The sequence below is a fragment of the Phialemonium atrogriseum genome, assembly GCF_030411735.1.
Source record: "Phialemonium atrogriseum strain 8032-3 unplaced genomic scaffold QBC33scaffold_17, whole genome shotgun sequence".
In the NCBI taxonomy this organism is placed as follows: domain Eukaryota; kingdom Fungi; phylum Ascomycota; class Sordariomycetes; order Cephalothecales; family Cephalothecaceae; genus Phialemonium; species Phialemonium atrogriseum.
The window spans coordinates 88628-104459 of record NW_026848154.1 but is presented as its reverse complement, the minus strand read 5'-3'; the positions used below and the strand labels follow the sequence as shown (position 1 = coordinate 104459).

Below are 15832 nucleotides of genomic sequence, written 5' to 3'. Positions count from 1 at the left end.
ACATACCTACATGGTGCAGGCCCATTTGGAAGGCGATTCAAAGCATCCATTGCGCATGGCTTTTCCCCTCCAGATCGTTGGAGACGGGAACCCGGTTGGGTCAATGACGGTGTCCTCTCCCCCAATCACATAATTAAGATTGGCTGGCACTAAGGCGAAGATCGCAATCCCAGCGGGGCGCCCGAACCGTGGGGGTTGGGGGCGCCATCATTTCCCCGATCGCCAGTGGACCCTATGTAACTGGAGAGCTGGAGCCGGGATGCTGGCATGAGTGGCTTTGAGGTAAAAGGAATATGTACTCAGTCATGGTGGGCACACTGCCTGCATTTAGTGTACATGAGCAAACCCGATGCGACAGGTCACACTGGACCGATCTGCGAAATGATAATAACATAAGGCCAGATCGACAGGAGATCAAGCACGGTCGATCATGGGACCCAAGAAATCAAGGATCGAGCTGAGGAAGTCAAGGAGGGAAGAAAAAATCCATGTTTTTGTGGATTTGCTTTTTTGGCTCTCAGCCTAGGCAGCGTAGTGCGAGTCTGCCCGAACATGGCCGGTGTGGCGCGGCGTCCTGGGCTCCGGTACGTCGTTCCCCCCTCAGATCTCGCCGTCACATTGCATTATCACCTCGCCCATGGTATGTGAGCCGCGCATAACTTAGTACGCAGGAGTAAGCTTGCACGAACAAAGTGCCGATCGACACATCATCGCACGGCGTTTTCCTCTGCCCTCCCCCCCCCCCCCCCCAACCCGGATGATGCACCTCTAATGATAAGAAAACAAAGATACATCATTCCTCGGGCCCTCCTGGAGTCACCTCGCCACATTCCGGGTCCTGAGTCGTTGTGTAATTTTAAACTTTAAACTCTCGAACCCGCTCCCGGACTCTTCATCCACCTCTTGCTGCGGCTCGAGAACAATAAGCTGGACCCAAATTAAAGCCACTCAGTAGTAGTGTAGACCCCACCCGGGGTAGAATGCAACGTCGCGCAGCAGTACCCCCAGGCTGCCAAGCTGCCGGTCTGCCAGGGAGAGCTCCCGATCGGCGGGACGGTCCCAAAAGCTACCAAAAGTATCACTCACAAAAGATGAGATCGACACAGGAATATTTGCGCTACTGCATGTGCGATCGACTTGTGGCGCTCTGACACTGACAGCCCAGCTTTCCGCCCGCAAATTTTGCTGAGAGTGAGAGAGTGAGCCTGCACTCGTAGCCTCTACATAATGACCGCCGCTCTCCCTCTTTCTGGCACTTGCCGCGTCCCGTCAGGTCCAGACTTCGTTCCTTCGAAGGAACAGCTCTCCTCCCACAATTTACATTCCCTTCCAGCCTCGTTTCCTTCTCCGGTCGATGATCACGCCTCCCAGCAACAACCTCCGTCAGCAGCCTGTCAGTCATTACTAGCTAGCTCGTAACCATGGGCTCGGAATTTGGCATCACCGCCGATACCAAGGCGGAACTGAGGCTCAATGGAGTCGGCATCTTCTGGATGACCTTTGGGTGCGTCTGGACCTGCCTCATCATCGGTGGAATGGCATTCCTCTACGGCAATCGCCACACGCCGCTCTTGAGGATCCGTGGCCTGCATTTGTCGATGGTGGCCGTCACCCTGCTGCACCTGTACTGGTTCATCATCCAGTTCCTCTACACAATTGGCCCCTTGATGCCCGAGGAGGTCGAGTTCTGGTGTATGAGCACATACCTTCCTTTTGGAATCGGTCTGTTCCAGGCTTCGAACTGCCAGTTTCTCTATGTTGCGAAGGCACAGAAAAGGTTTCTGGGAACCGGGGGCGTCGCTGCTGCCCGGCCCAAGAAAGATGCTGCCACGCGCAAGTCAGTATTGGACCGTTTCAGACGGCTTGACTATCCGACAAAGATGACTATCTGCGTCTTCGCCGGGCTGGGATTCCAGGTGCGTGTTGCGACTCTCTCTCCCTCCACCCCTCCTCTCTCCCTCAGCCCTGTGACATGATTCATGAGACTAACATCGCCGTCTTAGCTTTTCCTGACCATCTTCATGTACCTCATCTCCCGCAAATTCCACTCCGGCTGGGGCATCCCGGGCACCGAAGTCCACGGCACTCCCATGGAACAGAAAGTACAGCAGGGTAGGGGCTGGGAATGGTACGCACCCCTTGTGTCCCGACCACACTGATATTCTTATCTAAACAATAACCGATAGGTGGCCATCAATCTTCTGGCAGTGCTTCTGGGCGTGGATCATTGCCCCCATTATTCTCTGGCAATCCCGCGGAATCCACGACACCCTGGGATGGCGAGCTCAGACTATTGGATGTTGTCTTGCTGGGTTGGTTACTACCCATCGCCCTCAACTCCTCACTTCAGTACACTGACCTCAGGGAAAAGACTCCACGCGACTCCGATGTGGCTCATTGCCATTTACGTGCCGGGAATGGCCCCCGTAAACAGCTATTTCCTTCCTCCTCAGTGGTACGTACCTATATATTGAGCATCTGTTCAAGTCTCCAAGCAGCAGCAAGCCAGCAAGCAGTGAACTAACCGACCGTTTTTTACAGGATTTGCCTTTCGATTATGATGCTCGAGATCTTCACCATCTTCATTCCGTGCTGGCAGGTCATGAGACATCGGTCCCTGCGACAAGAAACCCTGGAGTCAATCGCCGCCTGGGAGTCCAAGAACAAGAGCGTCGGCCAACATGCAGATTCCTTATTCACGGGAACCACAAAGATCTCGAAGGCGAGGTCAGATTGGAAGTCGCTGTCCAGCGTCGAGAGGTCCGGCTCGTCCCAGGGTTCGCAGTATGGCGGCATCTTCACCATGGACGCCCTCGAGTCCGTCCTCGAGCGGAACCCCGGCCCGCTGCGGGAGTTCTCGGCACTGAGGGATTTCTCCGGAGAGAACATTGCCTTCCTGACGAGCGTCGCAAAGTGGAAGTCGTCGCTGCACCCGTCGACCAGAGGTGGTTCTTCCGAGACGGCGGCGGCGAAGGAGGCCAAGACAGCTGGCACGCACGACCAGACGCGCCGCGAGCAGTTCAACGGCGCCCTGCGCATCTACGTCGACTTCATCAGCCCGCGCGACGCCGAGTTCTCCATCAACATCGCCTCGAACGACCTCAAGAGCCTCGAGGCCGTCTTTGAGAAGCCAGCCCGCATCATGTACGGCGACAAGGGCGCCGTCAACCCGGTCACGCCGTTCGACGGGTTCGACTTCTCCTCCCCCCCGCCGTCGTCCTCGGCCGCGGACGCCAAGTCTCTGGCGTCGTCGTCGTCCCAGGGCTCCTCCGAGAAGCCACCCAGCATCGCAGAGGAGATCGGCGACAAGGTCCAGTACTGCGGCGACATCCCCGACGAGTTCAACGGGTCCGTTTTCGACGACGCCGAGAGGAGCATCAAGTACCTGGTCCTGACCAACACGTGGCCCAAGTTCGTCAAGGAGAGGCGCTACTCGCTGGACTCGGTCGACTCCCAGTTCACCCTGGAGTCGCAAACCTCGAGCAAGACGCTCTCGAGGGCGGTGAGATATCTGAGCTCGGTGAAAAGCACCTTGTCTTTTAGGTCGGGATGAGTAGTATAATCAATCATCAATCATAGTCAAATTGTAATCATCTTCCTCCCACGTTCCGCTCCTATTGTGTGCTTTTTTGTGCGAAAGTCAAGAGCGATCTCCATCAGTTCCACTCTTTCCATCAGCCGGGAGCAGAGCATACAACGTTCCATCTCAAGTCACTCCGGGAAGAGAGTTCCCCGAAGTATACAGGTCGGCCCCGCATCCGTCGCCGCATCCCGATGCGAATGGCCGGCAGGCCTGACGACCGCGTGAGCAGTGGAATGTCAACGAAGCCGGCACATCTGTTCCTTACCTTGCTTGCTGCTTCCAATACTGCGTGGGCCATCCCGAAACACGTCTTGCCATTCGCAGGCTCTACCTCCTCTGAATCATCTACCTAAATACCTCCCGGGCTCACACGACGTCACATACAAACAGCTGGTGCGAACCGGCTTAATAAAAGATCAGTCTCATTAAAAAGAACGGAAGAAGAGGTGCTGAATTTATTTACATGTCGAATAAGATCGTCCTCTGAGTGAGGGACAACGAATAGAGAGCGTCAAGTCGTAAGCAGTAGTATCAAGGCCACCGAAAATATGTACAGTGCAAGGCAAAAAGAATATATGCATGATAAAAGAGAGACATCACATGGGTCAGGGGTAATGACAAAGAAAGACCTGGACCCAGCTTGATTCGAATCCAAAGCAACCAGCGCATGCGTTCTTCCATCCCAAAGCTGAGCGAAGGTGGGAGAAGGAAGAAGCAGGTTTAGAAAAACAGTAACGACTGGATACCGTGGGACATTTTCCCTCCCAACTCGACTCGGAACGACATCTACACCATCCCAGCAGCGATGTTAGCATACGCGCTATTCGGGTAGCTGAGCAGGTTTTCCGACGCGGCCAGCGAGCCACCGAGGGCCTTGTAGCTGGTGAGGATGAGGCTGGCGTCGTCGGTGCGGTCGGCCGAGGCCTCCCAGAACATGCTTCCCGCGAGGCCTCTGCCGCGGAGGTACGCCACCTTGCGCTGGACCATGTCGGCCGTGTCGTACGAGATCATCTCCCTCGTCGCGCCGTCGTAGCTGTACGTCGCGCCCGCCGCGCCGTCGTACACCTCCTTGGCCCCGGCCCGCGGCAGCGCCTTGTAATCCCACACCCCGTTCTCCCACGACCCGCTGCCGACGCCGCCCGTGTACGGCTTGCCCGGCCCGGCCGTCTGCTCGAACGACCGCCCGTAGATGGGCATGCCGAGCACGATCTTGGCCGCCGGTACGCCCGCGGCCAGGTAGGCGTCGATGGCGGCGTCGGTGGAGAAGGGCGTCGACGCCGGGTTGCCCGGGTCGCGGTACAGGTTCGCCTGGTGGCCCGAAGTCGAGTCCCACGAGCCGGCGTAGTCGTAGGCCATCAGGTTGAAGAAGTCGAGCACCTTGGACATGGCCGCCAGCTGCATCTTGCCGTAGTTGTCCGGCCCCGCCGGCGACGCGATCGTCAGGAGGAAGTGGTAGCCCCGGGCGTGCGCGGCCGCGTACGAGTCGAGCTCGGCCCGCACGGCCTTCAGGAGGTCGACGAGGTTCTGCGCCTGCACGGCGTCCGCCGGGTACTCCCAGTCGACGTCGATGCCGTCGAACCCCCAGTCGCCCATCAGGGCCACGGCGCTCTGGGCGAAGAGAGCCCGGCTGGCGGGCGTGCTCGCCGCCGCGGCGAAGTTGGTCGAGTAGGTCCAGCCGCCGATGCTGAGGAGGACCTTGAGGTGCCTGTTGGCCTTCTTCAGCAGGTACAGCTGCTTGACGCAGCCGTAGGCGTTGTTGCCGATGTCGTTCCAGGCTATGGAAATGGTCAGTGGTGCGAAACTCAGCAGTTCAAAAGTTAGGTGGCAGCTCACAGTCATTGGGGTAGTGCTTCTCGAGGTCGCTGTATGTGTCCGAGGAGTACCTAACCACCAAATCAATACCTCTAGGCCTGCATAACCTAGCGAGTTTCTTGACTTACACCTCCCCGGTGGAACGCAGGTTGGCAAATGCATAGAGGACGAAGCTTATCCGAGAGGCGGGAAGCTGTGACGGCTGGTAATCCCGCCCGTAGATGCCCCTTATATCCCATTAGCATGGTAGACATTACTTCCTCATCCGCCGTGTCGGACAGAGCATACCAGTTGGTGAAGTAGACAGCGTTTTGATATCCGGAAGACTTATTCTCGACCTGGTCGACCTGGTGGACCGGAGATGCTTGTGCAGACCAGGACAGAGCCAGCACGGCCAACGACAGTCTCAGAAAAGAAAAGGCCATGATTGGTAGAGATCGTGGAAGAATGAAATGCTAAACCCCGTTGCCCATAGTGATTAGCTTCATCGGCAGAGGGTTCGATCCCAGGGAGATATATATAGGCCATCTAATATCGCCCTGGTTCCAGTGAGACATGGATGGCTATGCGCGTGCCAAAGGCACCCTCCATAGTCCTATCCCCTGTCAAACGTCAATTTCATGATCGTCCGCCATAACTGGGCACGCGCTTACTCAAGCGCGGCCGCATCTCGCAACGTTGCCCGTGTCCACTCATGGCCTCGAGACGCAGATCCCGTGGACTTGGCTGGTGCCGGGATAGGGGCGTTCCGTCCTCCCTTCTCGATTGAAGAGGAAATTGAGCAGCTCAAGGACGGCAGGTGGTGAGTGGGAGGTGATGGTCATTTCCGCTCGTGGTCTCCGCAACGTTGCTGGAATCGCCGGTTCGCCCGAGGTCGCGGACTCCCTCACCGCGTTTGGGGACGGGGCCCGACGCTGGCATGCGTGCTAATCTGTCTTGGGGGCTCGAGCCGGAATTGGGGGCTGATCATCTGGGCACGCTGGCCAGTCGTTGTGTCTGGCAAGCCTGGTCCTGGTTGGTGACTTTTTTTTGGAACCCCCAATATCACGCTGGGCCGAGATGGGACCCACGCGGAGGAGCGGTTCCTCGATTGCCGCTTTCCGCTTTTAATGGCCGGGGAGTGACCGGGAAATAAAATTGGAACATCGCTGCTAGGAACCACCCCCCCCCCCCCTTGTACGGTCTTCGTCACGTCGCGTGAGAGGTACCTATGGGGTATCGTTTGGCATGTGGGGATGAAATCAGATCAATCAATCAAATCGGATGGATCCACAGCAGAAGGGTCGGGACGCCAGGCACCGGCAGTCTTGCCTGCACGAAATGGCAGGTATGGCAGGGCTGTCGCCGAATCAGGAAGGTCCCCGGGATTTGCTGCGCGTGGGAGGGGAGGGGAAGCGCCGAATTCTCTGCTTCCAGGCGGGGGTGGAAAGGCCCGTTCGATCTGGATGGAGGGTTAGGCAAGCAAAGCACGGCAGTAATCTGGTGTAGCCAGGTTGGACGAGGTATGTACAATACGTAGGTTTGTATGAAGAAAATAATGGTCAATATCAAGACCGTTCAGCCGGGACACCTGTTCATTTAATCGGCACCTGCAGCACCCACGTGGCGGCGGTCTTACACCTCAACCAATATCATCCAAACCCGGTTTCACCTGAGAGAATATAAACATGGTCTTGCCTTACACAGGCCCCTTGTCGAAAAAAAGAGGACGCGTTCTTCCCCAAAAATCCAGTCACGTATCGAGAAGCCATTAGTTTCAAAATAGAGCCGAGTATGCCCAAGTTGACATTCTTGGCCAGGGGGTGCCCCACTGCAGAATACAACCCAACCCAACCCAAGCCAGCAAGCCAGCAGACCAGGGAGATGAACTGGCCGACTCCTTCCGTCTTCCTTCCCTTCTATTTGTTACATCGAGAAGTCCTAATCACCTTTGCAACGTTACCCGGTATCTGGTAATTACCTACCTTACGTATCACTGAATTATCGGGCTTGCTCGAGTACGCCTTTTCTTTCTCCTGGTATACTGCGTAATTATCTAATTGTGCCTTATAAGTGGCCCCAGGAAGTGTGACCTGCCCCTGTCTCTGTACAAGGACATCTCGAGATTATATGGCCACATGACTTTGCAACTTGAATCTTTTGGTCCCTTTTATAAGTCAGAGATACACCGTGGAGGTGATAAGGTGCTCTGCAAAACCTTTGGCATCAGTAACGGTGTCGTCAGGAGACATGGTTGATAAAGCCTCAACTCGGGGCCTCGTGGATAGCTTTCTGTAATTAGATGGTGTTGCGAGAGGTGATTTATTTTTCTTCTGCTAAACTGTAACGAAGTCTAAAGACGATCAAATCAAGACCGACTTAATCTGAACACACGAATTCCAGACAGGGATGTTGGTTGTCTTGACAAGGCTTACACAGTTATAAAGGAAATTTGTGCTTCGTACAGCCTGGGTTCGCCGTTCGACATCGCCCTGTCGTCTGGCACCAACTATGCTTAGCCTTAGTAGAAGGACAACTCGATAATTTGAACCCTCGCTGTAGATAGTTCTGGAGGGCCTGGTATAGTGCGGTAAGGTCATTGGCCGAGGCGAGAGTTACCTGCTGCATACTAGAAAAGCGGCGGAACGCGGCAGCAGGGAAAGAAATTGATATATATATATAAAGGGGGACAGTTTTGTCAGGGGAGAAGGCGAAAGAAAAGCAAAAAGAATGCCCAGCCTCGGAATCGCACCTAGAACCAAGGTATATCTTGGCCGCTTCATGGGATATTACTACGACTACTCTCTCGATTACCATTAGACCAATCGGGCGTTTATTTGATTGGAAAGAGAGAATGCCGCATTCGTTTATCAATTATACCTGGTAACAACACCGCCTATTGGTGCTCTAACTGGCAATTAGGCCCCAAGGAGGTTATTGGAAGTAAAGAGCACTTGTGGATCGAAATGGTGAAATGAATGAGTCCCGGATTTAGGGAATCGTATTGATCGGGTTATCCCGTTGACTAGTTACACCTTCTCGAGACAGCACGGAAATACCATCCCAACCAAGATATCCTGCATCCAGCCTGTGCTTTATCTAATGTTATGTATTTACAGCCGAGAAATATGTACAATTCTATAAGCCAAGTCTTAATCATATGTGCTCCGCCATGCCCAGCGTATTGTTGCCGGCGTTGAAGGCGACAAATTGGGACTTGAAGAAGACGTCGCCCCAGATCTGAAGATCTGAGGTGGTGGGCTGAACACCGCCAAAGCAAGCTAATCGATAGTGTCAGCGTGATGCGCTCGGGTAAACAAGCAGGTATATAGATAGATAGGTCACTTACTGTTGCCTTGGACTTTGGCGAAGTTGATGTCAGAGCCCTTAACGCGAGCCATGTACAGGCCACCAACATCGAGCATCAGATCGGGAAGCTCTGCATCGCAAGGAAAGGTAATGCCTCCAGCCTGGGCATCGTTTCGGGCCCCTCGAACCTGGCTGTAATAATTCTTGGCAACCTCGGCGCTGGTAAGGAGGAGAGTCGTGCCCGTGTCGGCGATGGCCTGGGCGGGTGGGGCGGCCTGGGTCTTGTTGTTGCCGACGGCGAACGATTTGGTGCTGAATTGCCAGAAGCCCTGGGTGGTGTTGACAGGGATCCACGTAATGTCACCGACGAACTTGTCCTGATCAATGCGACCGAACTCATACGCACCGACAGCATCCTTACGGAGGTCGGCAGTGAAGACGGGCTCTGCGAGTGACGGGAGGACGTTCTCGAAAAAGGTCTTCTGCTGTTGTGGCGTGACCGTGTTGAGTTGTGAGAAGGCGAGGCCAACGAGGCCGTTGTTGGCGGTGTCCTCGACAAAGGACCTAGACACGGCCGTCGCCAACTCGACGGCTTGGTTTTCCACGCTCACTCCGCCAATGGTGACGGTGTCGGTTATGACGTTCCCTGCGGCACCGGATCCGTCGCCGTAGGAGATGGAGAATCTGGCACCTTTAAGCACCTTGTGGGTCGTTGACTTTTGCGTGTCAAAAACGGTGTGACCATGTGTGGAAGTCTCGCCGAGTTGAGTACTGAACACCCAGAGATCCGAGGAGCCAGTGTCAAAGTCGAGGTTGAGCGTCTGCCCGCCGATGGTGACGGGCGACAGGTACTCGACGTCACCGGATTCGGGGGTAGCGGTAACCAGGCCCACTCCGGCAGACCCGTTGCCTGTGCCATTTCCTGTCCCGTTGTCGTCGACAATACTGTTGTCTCCAGTAGTGCAGCCGCCCTCATCGGTGATGGGCCTGCCCTTGCCCCTGTGCCTTCTCGCTCTTGCCCTGGACTGCGTTTCCTCCGCGGCTGACGCTGTGTTTTGCCTTTGGATGGCCTCCAATAATGCTGGCGGGAGAGGCATGCTGTACTTCCGGTATGCCTTCATAAGTTCGCGGGGCCCATTGCGCCCCTTGAAGTTGGCGTTTGGCGACCGGGCAACCTTAAATGAGCGTTTCTGGATACGGCCCGGTGCCGCTGATACCAAAGCGGCCACGAGGGCCAAGAAAAGAAAGGTGTTGAGTAGCGACCGCATCGTGCTACTACCAAAGAAGGGAAATTTTTGAAGATATCTACTTCACCACACCAGGTGGGAGGTATAATGGATGAACGAAGGAAGGGAGGAGACCTGTCTCATAAGGGGGGTTCAATCACCCGGAAAGGCCCCTGAGCGCTGAAAAGGACAAAGAGTGGATGGTAAAAACACAACAGGCAATGGGAGTGAATGAAGGGAATGAGGAAATGGAGAAGGAATAACAGGAAGGAGAGAAAGGCGGAGAGGCTGACGAACATAAGAGGAATGGAGACCGGCCCAGTTTACTTACATACCTGTGTTTGAAAATCCTGACCTCCATGGCGAGTCAGGTCCCGTCAGGGCCAGTGTCAGGGCACAGAGGGACTTACAAGGACCATCCCAGCGGATCCCCACTTAGTGCCCCGGGTAGGGGGAGGCTAAGGCAGGGGTTCCAGCAGTCCTCCTTGCCTCTCAAGTTTCGAGGTGGCCAACTGCGCGTCCCCCGATTCATCAGCGCCGCGGGGCTCCACCAAACGGAACGTTGGCGAAGCAGGCCTGTGACTCGACAGCCCAACGAATCAGGTAGAAGTTTGAATCGAAGCGCCCAAGGCAGCTTCTGTCTCGGCGAAGATTAATGCCCCGAAATGATTGGTCAGTAATTCTTGGTTGGTCGGGAACAGGGGGGGCCCTGTGGCAACAGCCCAAACAGGCTAGGTATCTACCTGCAGCCCGCTCTCAGACCATGGGGATGGAGAAATCCGGGTTGTACACTACGAAAGTGAGAGCACAGATTGCTATTTACAATACCTAGAACAAAGAGGTCAGTTAATCACAGATAACTGGCTCTGTGTCTGCCTACCTTTGTCGCAGCCTGGGTACCTACCTAGGATAGACGGGTAGGTAGGTGGCAAGGTAGGCGGAAAAAAGATGACCAAGAGGGATTCATATCCATCGTCGCAAGTGAACATCGAAATGGGCTGGCAGCGAGGGTCGGGTCATTGCGACGCAGAATGGAAAGAACAGCCGGGAAGTCGTAAGGTACTGTAACTAAAATGGTAGCTGCATCTCGCCTGTCCCTGCCGCTGCACCACTGAAGCTGCGGGAGCCCCCAGTGTTGAAACAATGGAACTTTGCTGGGATTCTTGAAACCATCCCATATCCGCCAATCGCTCGACAATCGCGGGGCACAGTTGGCGACAGCTCGCTCCCTTCTCGCTTGCTTCGTAAGGAAATTAGAGGCTTCGAAAGGCATTTAGTCCAGTAGCTGAAGAAGGCCAATGCGATCTTATTTTCCAGCATCTGCTGGGCAGTCCTTGTAAATGTACTAGGAAGTCAAACATCTAGTATGTTTCTTCGAGAGTTGGGATGTCCTTCCATTCCTTGACCATGATCATAGCTTACCGATCTTATTGAGCTACCCCGGTTTCTTGGCGAAAACCAAGGTCTTCGTGCGCCAAGCAGCCGTCCTGATGTTGCCAGCCCTGGGCAAGAAGCTTGATTGACATTGGCCGGCGCCAAAATCTGTCGTCTGTGCGCAAGTTATTGGGACGGCAGACGACTGGATGATGTGAAGGGAAAGGAAGCTGCTGTCAATCCCTTTGGAAGCTTGTTTGTGCCTTCCCTTGCTTCCATCTTGCCAGAGAGCTTGCCCATTTCCAGACCTGAAAGAGCCGCAGCACAACGGCGCGAGTTGTCGCCCAGAATGGAAGATAAGATGTTGGGAAAGGCCCTCTTGTCTTCTTCCTTGAAAGCACATGGTTCGCCAGTTGCTAGGTTGCAGTTTTTGAATACCTACCTAGGTAGAAAGGCCCAGCCAGTGAATATAGCGTAACAAACAAATCCATGACATTCGCTAAGAAAGAGGCAGCCCGAAAGCCCCAGCTTGCGTAACGGATTGCTTTCAACCCCCTTTACTCTGTTTTGAAGATGCTGGGCGACACCTTGCGGGCCCAAGACACAGCATCCTGGTGGTCTTTGAGCAAACGCAGTAGATAAGACCCAATTCCCCATTTCCATTGGATTGCCTTGCCCCCCCTCAAACCTGAGTGGCGCTCCGCAGTGAATTTTGAGGGGAAAACTTCGTTGATTCACGTGACATTCATTTAGCTCCTTTGGCCCTGTGACTTGTCCGTTTCAAACCCGGAGAAAAACCCCCAGCCCCGCTCACCGTCTCAACTCACCAGCCTCACCTTTTCCCCCATCTCAACCTCCAGTATCACAAAACGGTGGAGCCTCGCCACGCAAGACGAAAAAGTCCCTCACCTCGCCACCCTCGGAACCTTCTGCTCAACAACGGCGGGGATCGCCGAGCTGCATCCCTGTCAACGACCGAATTCGGCCTCCGCAATCCCACCACGTCCATCCGGCGCTTGGACGTCCGTCGTGATCCCAATTCCATTCCCTGCTCCGTTTGCTCCGCCACGCGCACCGATCCTCCCGAATCCGGACCGACCGCATCCACTACGAAACACGATAACGGATCCAACCTCCCCTTCTCTCCACCTCCGAGGCCATGGCCGACGAAGACTACTCGGCCGATCCGCGGTCAGACGGCAACAGCATCGCCAGGCAGTCCCGCGGCGGCAAGCATCGCGGTCCCCGCTTCACCTGGAACCCGGCCTACGAACAGACCTTCTTCCGCTCGCTGTGCGAGTCCGTCCAGCTGGGCCTGCGAGAGGGTAGTACCTTCAAGGCCGAGGCCTGGGACCGCGCTGGTCAAGCCTTGATCGACAGGCACAATGCCTTCCCCAACAAGGGCCACTTGATCAACAAGAGCGACAACGCGCGGAAGAAGTTTCGGCTCTGGCGCAGCTTGAGAGAAGATCCCGACTTCCTGTACAATCCGACCACGAAGATGGTCACGGCGAATGAGGAGGTGTGGAGGAGACATATTGATGTGAGTCGGCAGGCAGAATTCATCTTTGGATTTCGTTTCATGGGGCTAGGATGAATGCGTAAGCGAGGCGCCACACAGGCAGCGCTGACCCCCAAGTGATAGAAAGAGCCACTGTCGCGCTCGTTAAGAGGCCGCCCATTCGAACACGAAGACTTCTACGAGATCCTATTCCCGGACGTCATCGGGTCCGGCGGCGCGCCGAAGCGCATAGTACGGACCAGGCGGAGAGATACAAGCAATCCCAACGGAGCGGACGAGCAGGACCCGCCCGGCACCGCCATATTAGATCTCCTAGCCGACGCGGCCTACGGCAACTCATCGGCGCCGTCTACCCAGCAGCCGCGGCAGACGCCCGCTTCTGCTTCCGCCTCGGCTTCGGGCGCCGCGCCCTCGTCCTCGGCCAATCTCCAGCAGCGGCCGTCCTCGACCTCGGTCCCCGCGCGCACGTCCGTCGCCTCCACGTCGGCGCTCACGCCGCCCGACGAGTCGGCGCCGCACACTAGGAAGCGCTTCGTCCCGCCGGACGCCCTGGCCCAGGGCGGCCACGAGAAGAGGCGGCGGACGGACCCGCTCCAGGTGCACCCGCCGGCCTGGGCAGCAGCGGCGGGGACGGGGACGGCGGCGGCGGCGGCGGCGGCGGCGGCGACGGGTCCCGGGTCGGCGCCGCACGACGGCATCATGGCGCTGGCCGAGGCGCTCAAGTCGGCGAAGGCGCGGCCCGGGTGGTCGGAGCAGGCGGTGGAGATCTTCTTCCGTGACTTCGGCGAGGAGGATATGGACCTGCAGCTCAAGATCGCCGAGAAGGCCCTGACCGACGACAACAAGGCCATGGTGTTCTGCAAGATGTCCCTCGCCCTGCGGAAACACTGGGTCAAACGGCTCAGGGAGGTGCATAACCGGAGCGCATGAGTTGGGCAGTGACGCTTGGTTTCCTATCCATTTCCCAGTTTCCATTTCTTCGATTCTCCTTTCCCTGGTCCTTTGTTCCACGGCTTCATTCGGGAGAAGACTGGAAGGCGTGACGGGGCGGCAGTGAGATACGCGCTTATTGGAGCAATACGGTACGGGTCCTGTTTTGTGTGGTTTTATTTTGGGCAGGCGATGACGGATGGTGTGGGTCTTCAGGAGTTTTTGCGACGAATTTCTGTCTGCTTGAATGACGGCGTCTTATGATGGGGTGCCGAGATGTCCCCGGGGCAGCTGGCCATACCTCGTTTGTGCATTTCTTGCACTTTGCAAGCCATCGGCGGTCACGCCGCAAGGAGTTTTATGATCCTTTGTACCGGCCATTTACTTGAATACTGCCTACTGTCTTTGGCTCCTGATTCCGATGAGACGGACGACATTCGGGTTTCGGATTGGTGCCTTATTTCTTACGGTTCAAGTTGGTCAGGGGACACTTCGAAAATCGATATCCAGAATTGAAAAACAATATTGTCCGTACATCTTGGCCGACGTGCAAATCACTGAGTCGGATCATCAATGTACAATTCGATACAAGGGAAACGTACCACCAAGGACAAGAGAGGAATCACCATTCGTTTCGCAGATGTACACAGGATAGGAGAGTCAACTAAGATATCAAGAGGTGAGGAAAAGTCAAACCAGCAAACGCCTCACGTTCCCAGTGCCGCCATCGCCATTCCCGCTCCATCCCAAGACCACAGGGCTCACCATAGTTGGTCAGGCCAGACTCGTATCCCCCGCCTATTGCTTCTTGCTCCTCGCCTTCTGGATGTAACTGCAAAGGCACGTCTGTCAGCACCGGCCTTCCACCAAACGTAGTTTTGGAGGGAAAAGTGAAAGAAAAATACGGGAAAACATACTTGGCAAACAGCCCCTCAAAGGCACCAACGACGCCGAGGACGCCCAACCCGACGCCGACGTTCTTCCAGCCCAGGGAGCCGCGCTCGTGCAGGCCCCAGGCCCTGTGACCCAGCCAGCCGCCGAGCGCAACGACGGCGATGAGGTTCCCCGCGACGAGGGCGGCGCCGGCGCCGTCGGACAGGCCCGCCAGGTGGCGGGTGATCCAGCCGTCGGCGCGGCGGGCGCGCGACGCGGCCTTCTTCTTGGCCAGGTGGGCCTCGGCGCGCGCCGACGCCTCGGCCGAGGCCTCCTCGCGCCGCTCCCGCGCCGCCTCCTCGCGGCCCACGCGAGAGGCCTGCGTGTCCGTCTGGACGTCCTGGTCGGCGAAGTCGGAGGGGACCGTGTGCACCGAGGGCGTGTCCACGTCCACAAGAGAGGAGGTGCTGGCGCTCTCCGAGGCGTCGACTTGCGGGGGCTGGGGCGCCGCGGCCTGGGAGTCGGGTTGGGTCAGCATGTCTCCTTGTGAGCCTGGTTGGTGAAGGGGAGAGAGAGGGAGGGAGGGAGGGAGAGTTGTCGGACTCGACTTACCTGCTCGGGAGACTGCTTCGGCCCTTTCGATGCAATTTCTGCGTATGAAGACACTGTCGCGTCATGTTAGCAACTTGTTTCCCTAGACGGTGCCAACCTTGTGGGGTTTCTCTTACTCTTGGATTGCTGGGTGATGAAATTCCAAGCTTGGACAATCTTATGTATGCTCTCTTGCGCGGGATTCAGAGCTGGCTCCGAATTATCGTAGTAGAGAAGTAAATTTGGGCTTATCGTGAGCTTTCTGGAATGAGAGTTGTGTTGGTTGGTGAAGGGGACATGTGACGGGTTTTTAAAAGCTGGGCTGCAATGACAACATCATACGTTCAGCACATACCTCCAAGCTGCAAAGTCTCCACCAATTACGTAGGCGGCTCCCTCCAGACCCCTGCTCCCCTGCCTTCCAAGGAACAGAGCCAATGACTCTGCGTTCAACCGAGGTACTGCTTGATGCGAATTTGAGGAAGCTGTCGGCCTGAAATACCTGATGCATGTACGAGTGCAAGTCTCCCTTCAATGTTGGGTTATTTTGATCCACAAGTTAACAATTCAACACAGAAGTCATCGGTGCGAGATTTCCGCAATGCCGGTACACAACAGGCACTGGCTGACATG

General features: G+C 56.0%; 5 protein-coding genes across 5 annotated transcripts; 2 read left to right on the top strand and 3 right to left on the bottom strand.

Moving 5' to 3' along the window:
- The first annotated feature begins 1286 nt into the window (after nt 1–1286).
- On the top strand, nt 1287–3614 carry QBC33DRAFT_118190 (uncharacterized protein). Its single transcript, XM_060421957.1, has 5 exons — nt 1287–1916; nt 2004–2128; nt 2187–2312; nt 2372–2455; nt 2542–3614. The coding sequence occupies exons 1-5, from the start codon at nt 1422–1424 to the stop codon at nt 3551–3553; spliced, it is 1842 nt and encodes a 613-aa protein (XP_060282055.1). The 5' UTR covers nt 1287–1421; the 3' UTR covers nt 3554–3614.
- Nucleotides 3615–3992: 378 nt separating this feature from the next.
- On the bottom strand, nt 3993–5820 carry QBC33DRAFT_589621 (chitinase; the record flags this gene model as incomplete). Its single annotated transcript, XM_060431587.1, has 4 exons — nt 3993–5358; nt 5417–5466; nt 5524–5622; nt 5684–5820. 4 exons carry the CDS (start codon nt 5818–5820, stop codon nt 4370–4372), a joined length of 1275 nt encoding a protein of 424 aa, XP_060282054.1. The 3' UTR covers nt 3993–4369.
- Nucleotides 5821–8344: 2524 nt separating this feature from the next.
- QBC33DRAFT_118104 (penicillopepsin) lies at nt 8345–10230 on the bottom strand. The gene is made up of 2 exons (XM_060421956.1): nt 8724–10230; nt 8345–8655 (listed from the first exon to the last, which is right to left on the bottom strand). Exons 1-2 carry the CDS (start codon nt 9949–9951, stop codon nt 8531–8533), a joined length of 1353 nt encoding a protein of 450 aa, XP_060282053.1. The 5' UTR covers nt 9952–10230; the 3' UTR covers nt 8345–8530.
- A 3166-nt stretch (nt 10231–13396) lies between these two features.
- QBC33DRAFT_542643 (uncharacterized protein) lies at nt 13397–14013 on the top strand. Its single transcript, XM_060428296.1, has one exon. It carries the CDS (start codon nt 13505–13507, stop codon nt 13733–13735), a length of 231 nt encoding a protein of 76 aa, XP_060282052.1. The 5' UTR covers nt 13397–13504; the 3' UTR covers nt 13736–14013.
- A 386-nt stretch (nt 14014–14399) lies between these two features.
- Nucleotides 14400–15638, bottom strand: QBC33DRAFT_494313 (uncharacterized protein; the record flags this gene model as incomplete). Its single annotated transcript, XM_060425522.1, has 4 exons — nt 15555–15638; nt 15337–15461; nt 15221–15273; nt 14400–15122 (listed from the first exon to the last, which is right to left on the bottom strand). Coding segments are annotated over exons 2-4 (777 nt in total). The 5' UTR covers nt 15338–15461; nt 15555–15638.
- Nucleotides 15639–15832: the final 194 nt, after the last annotated feature.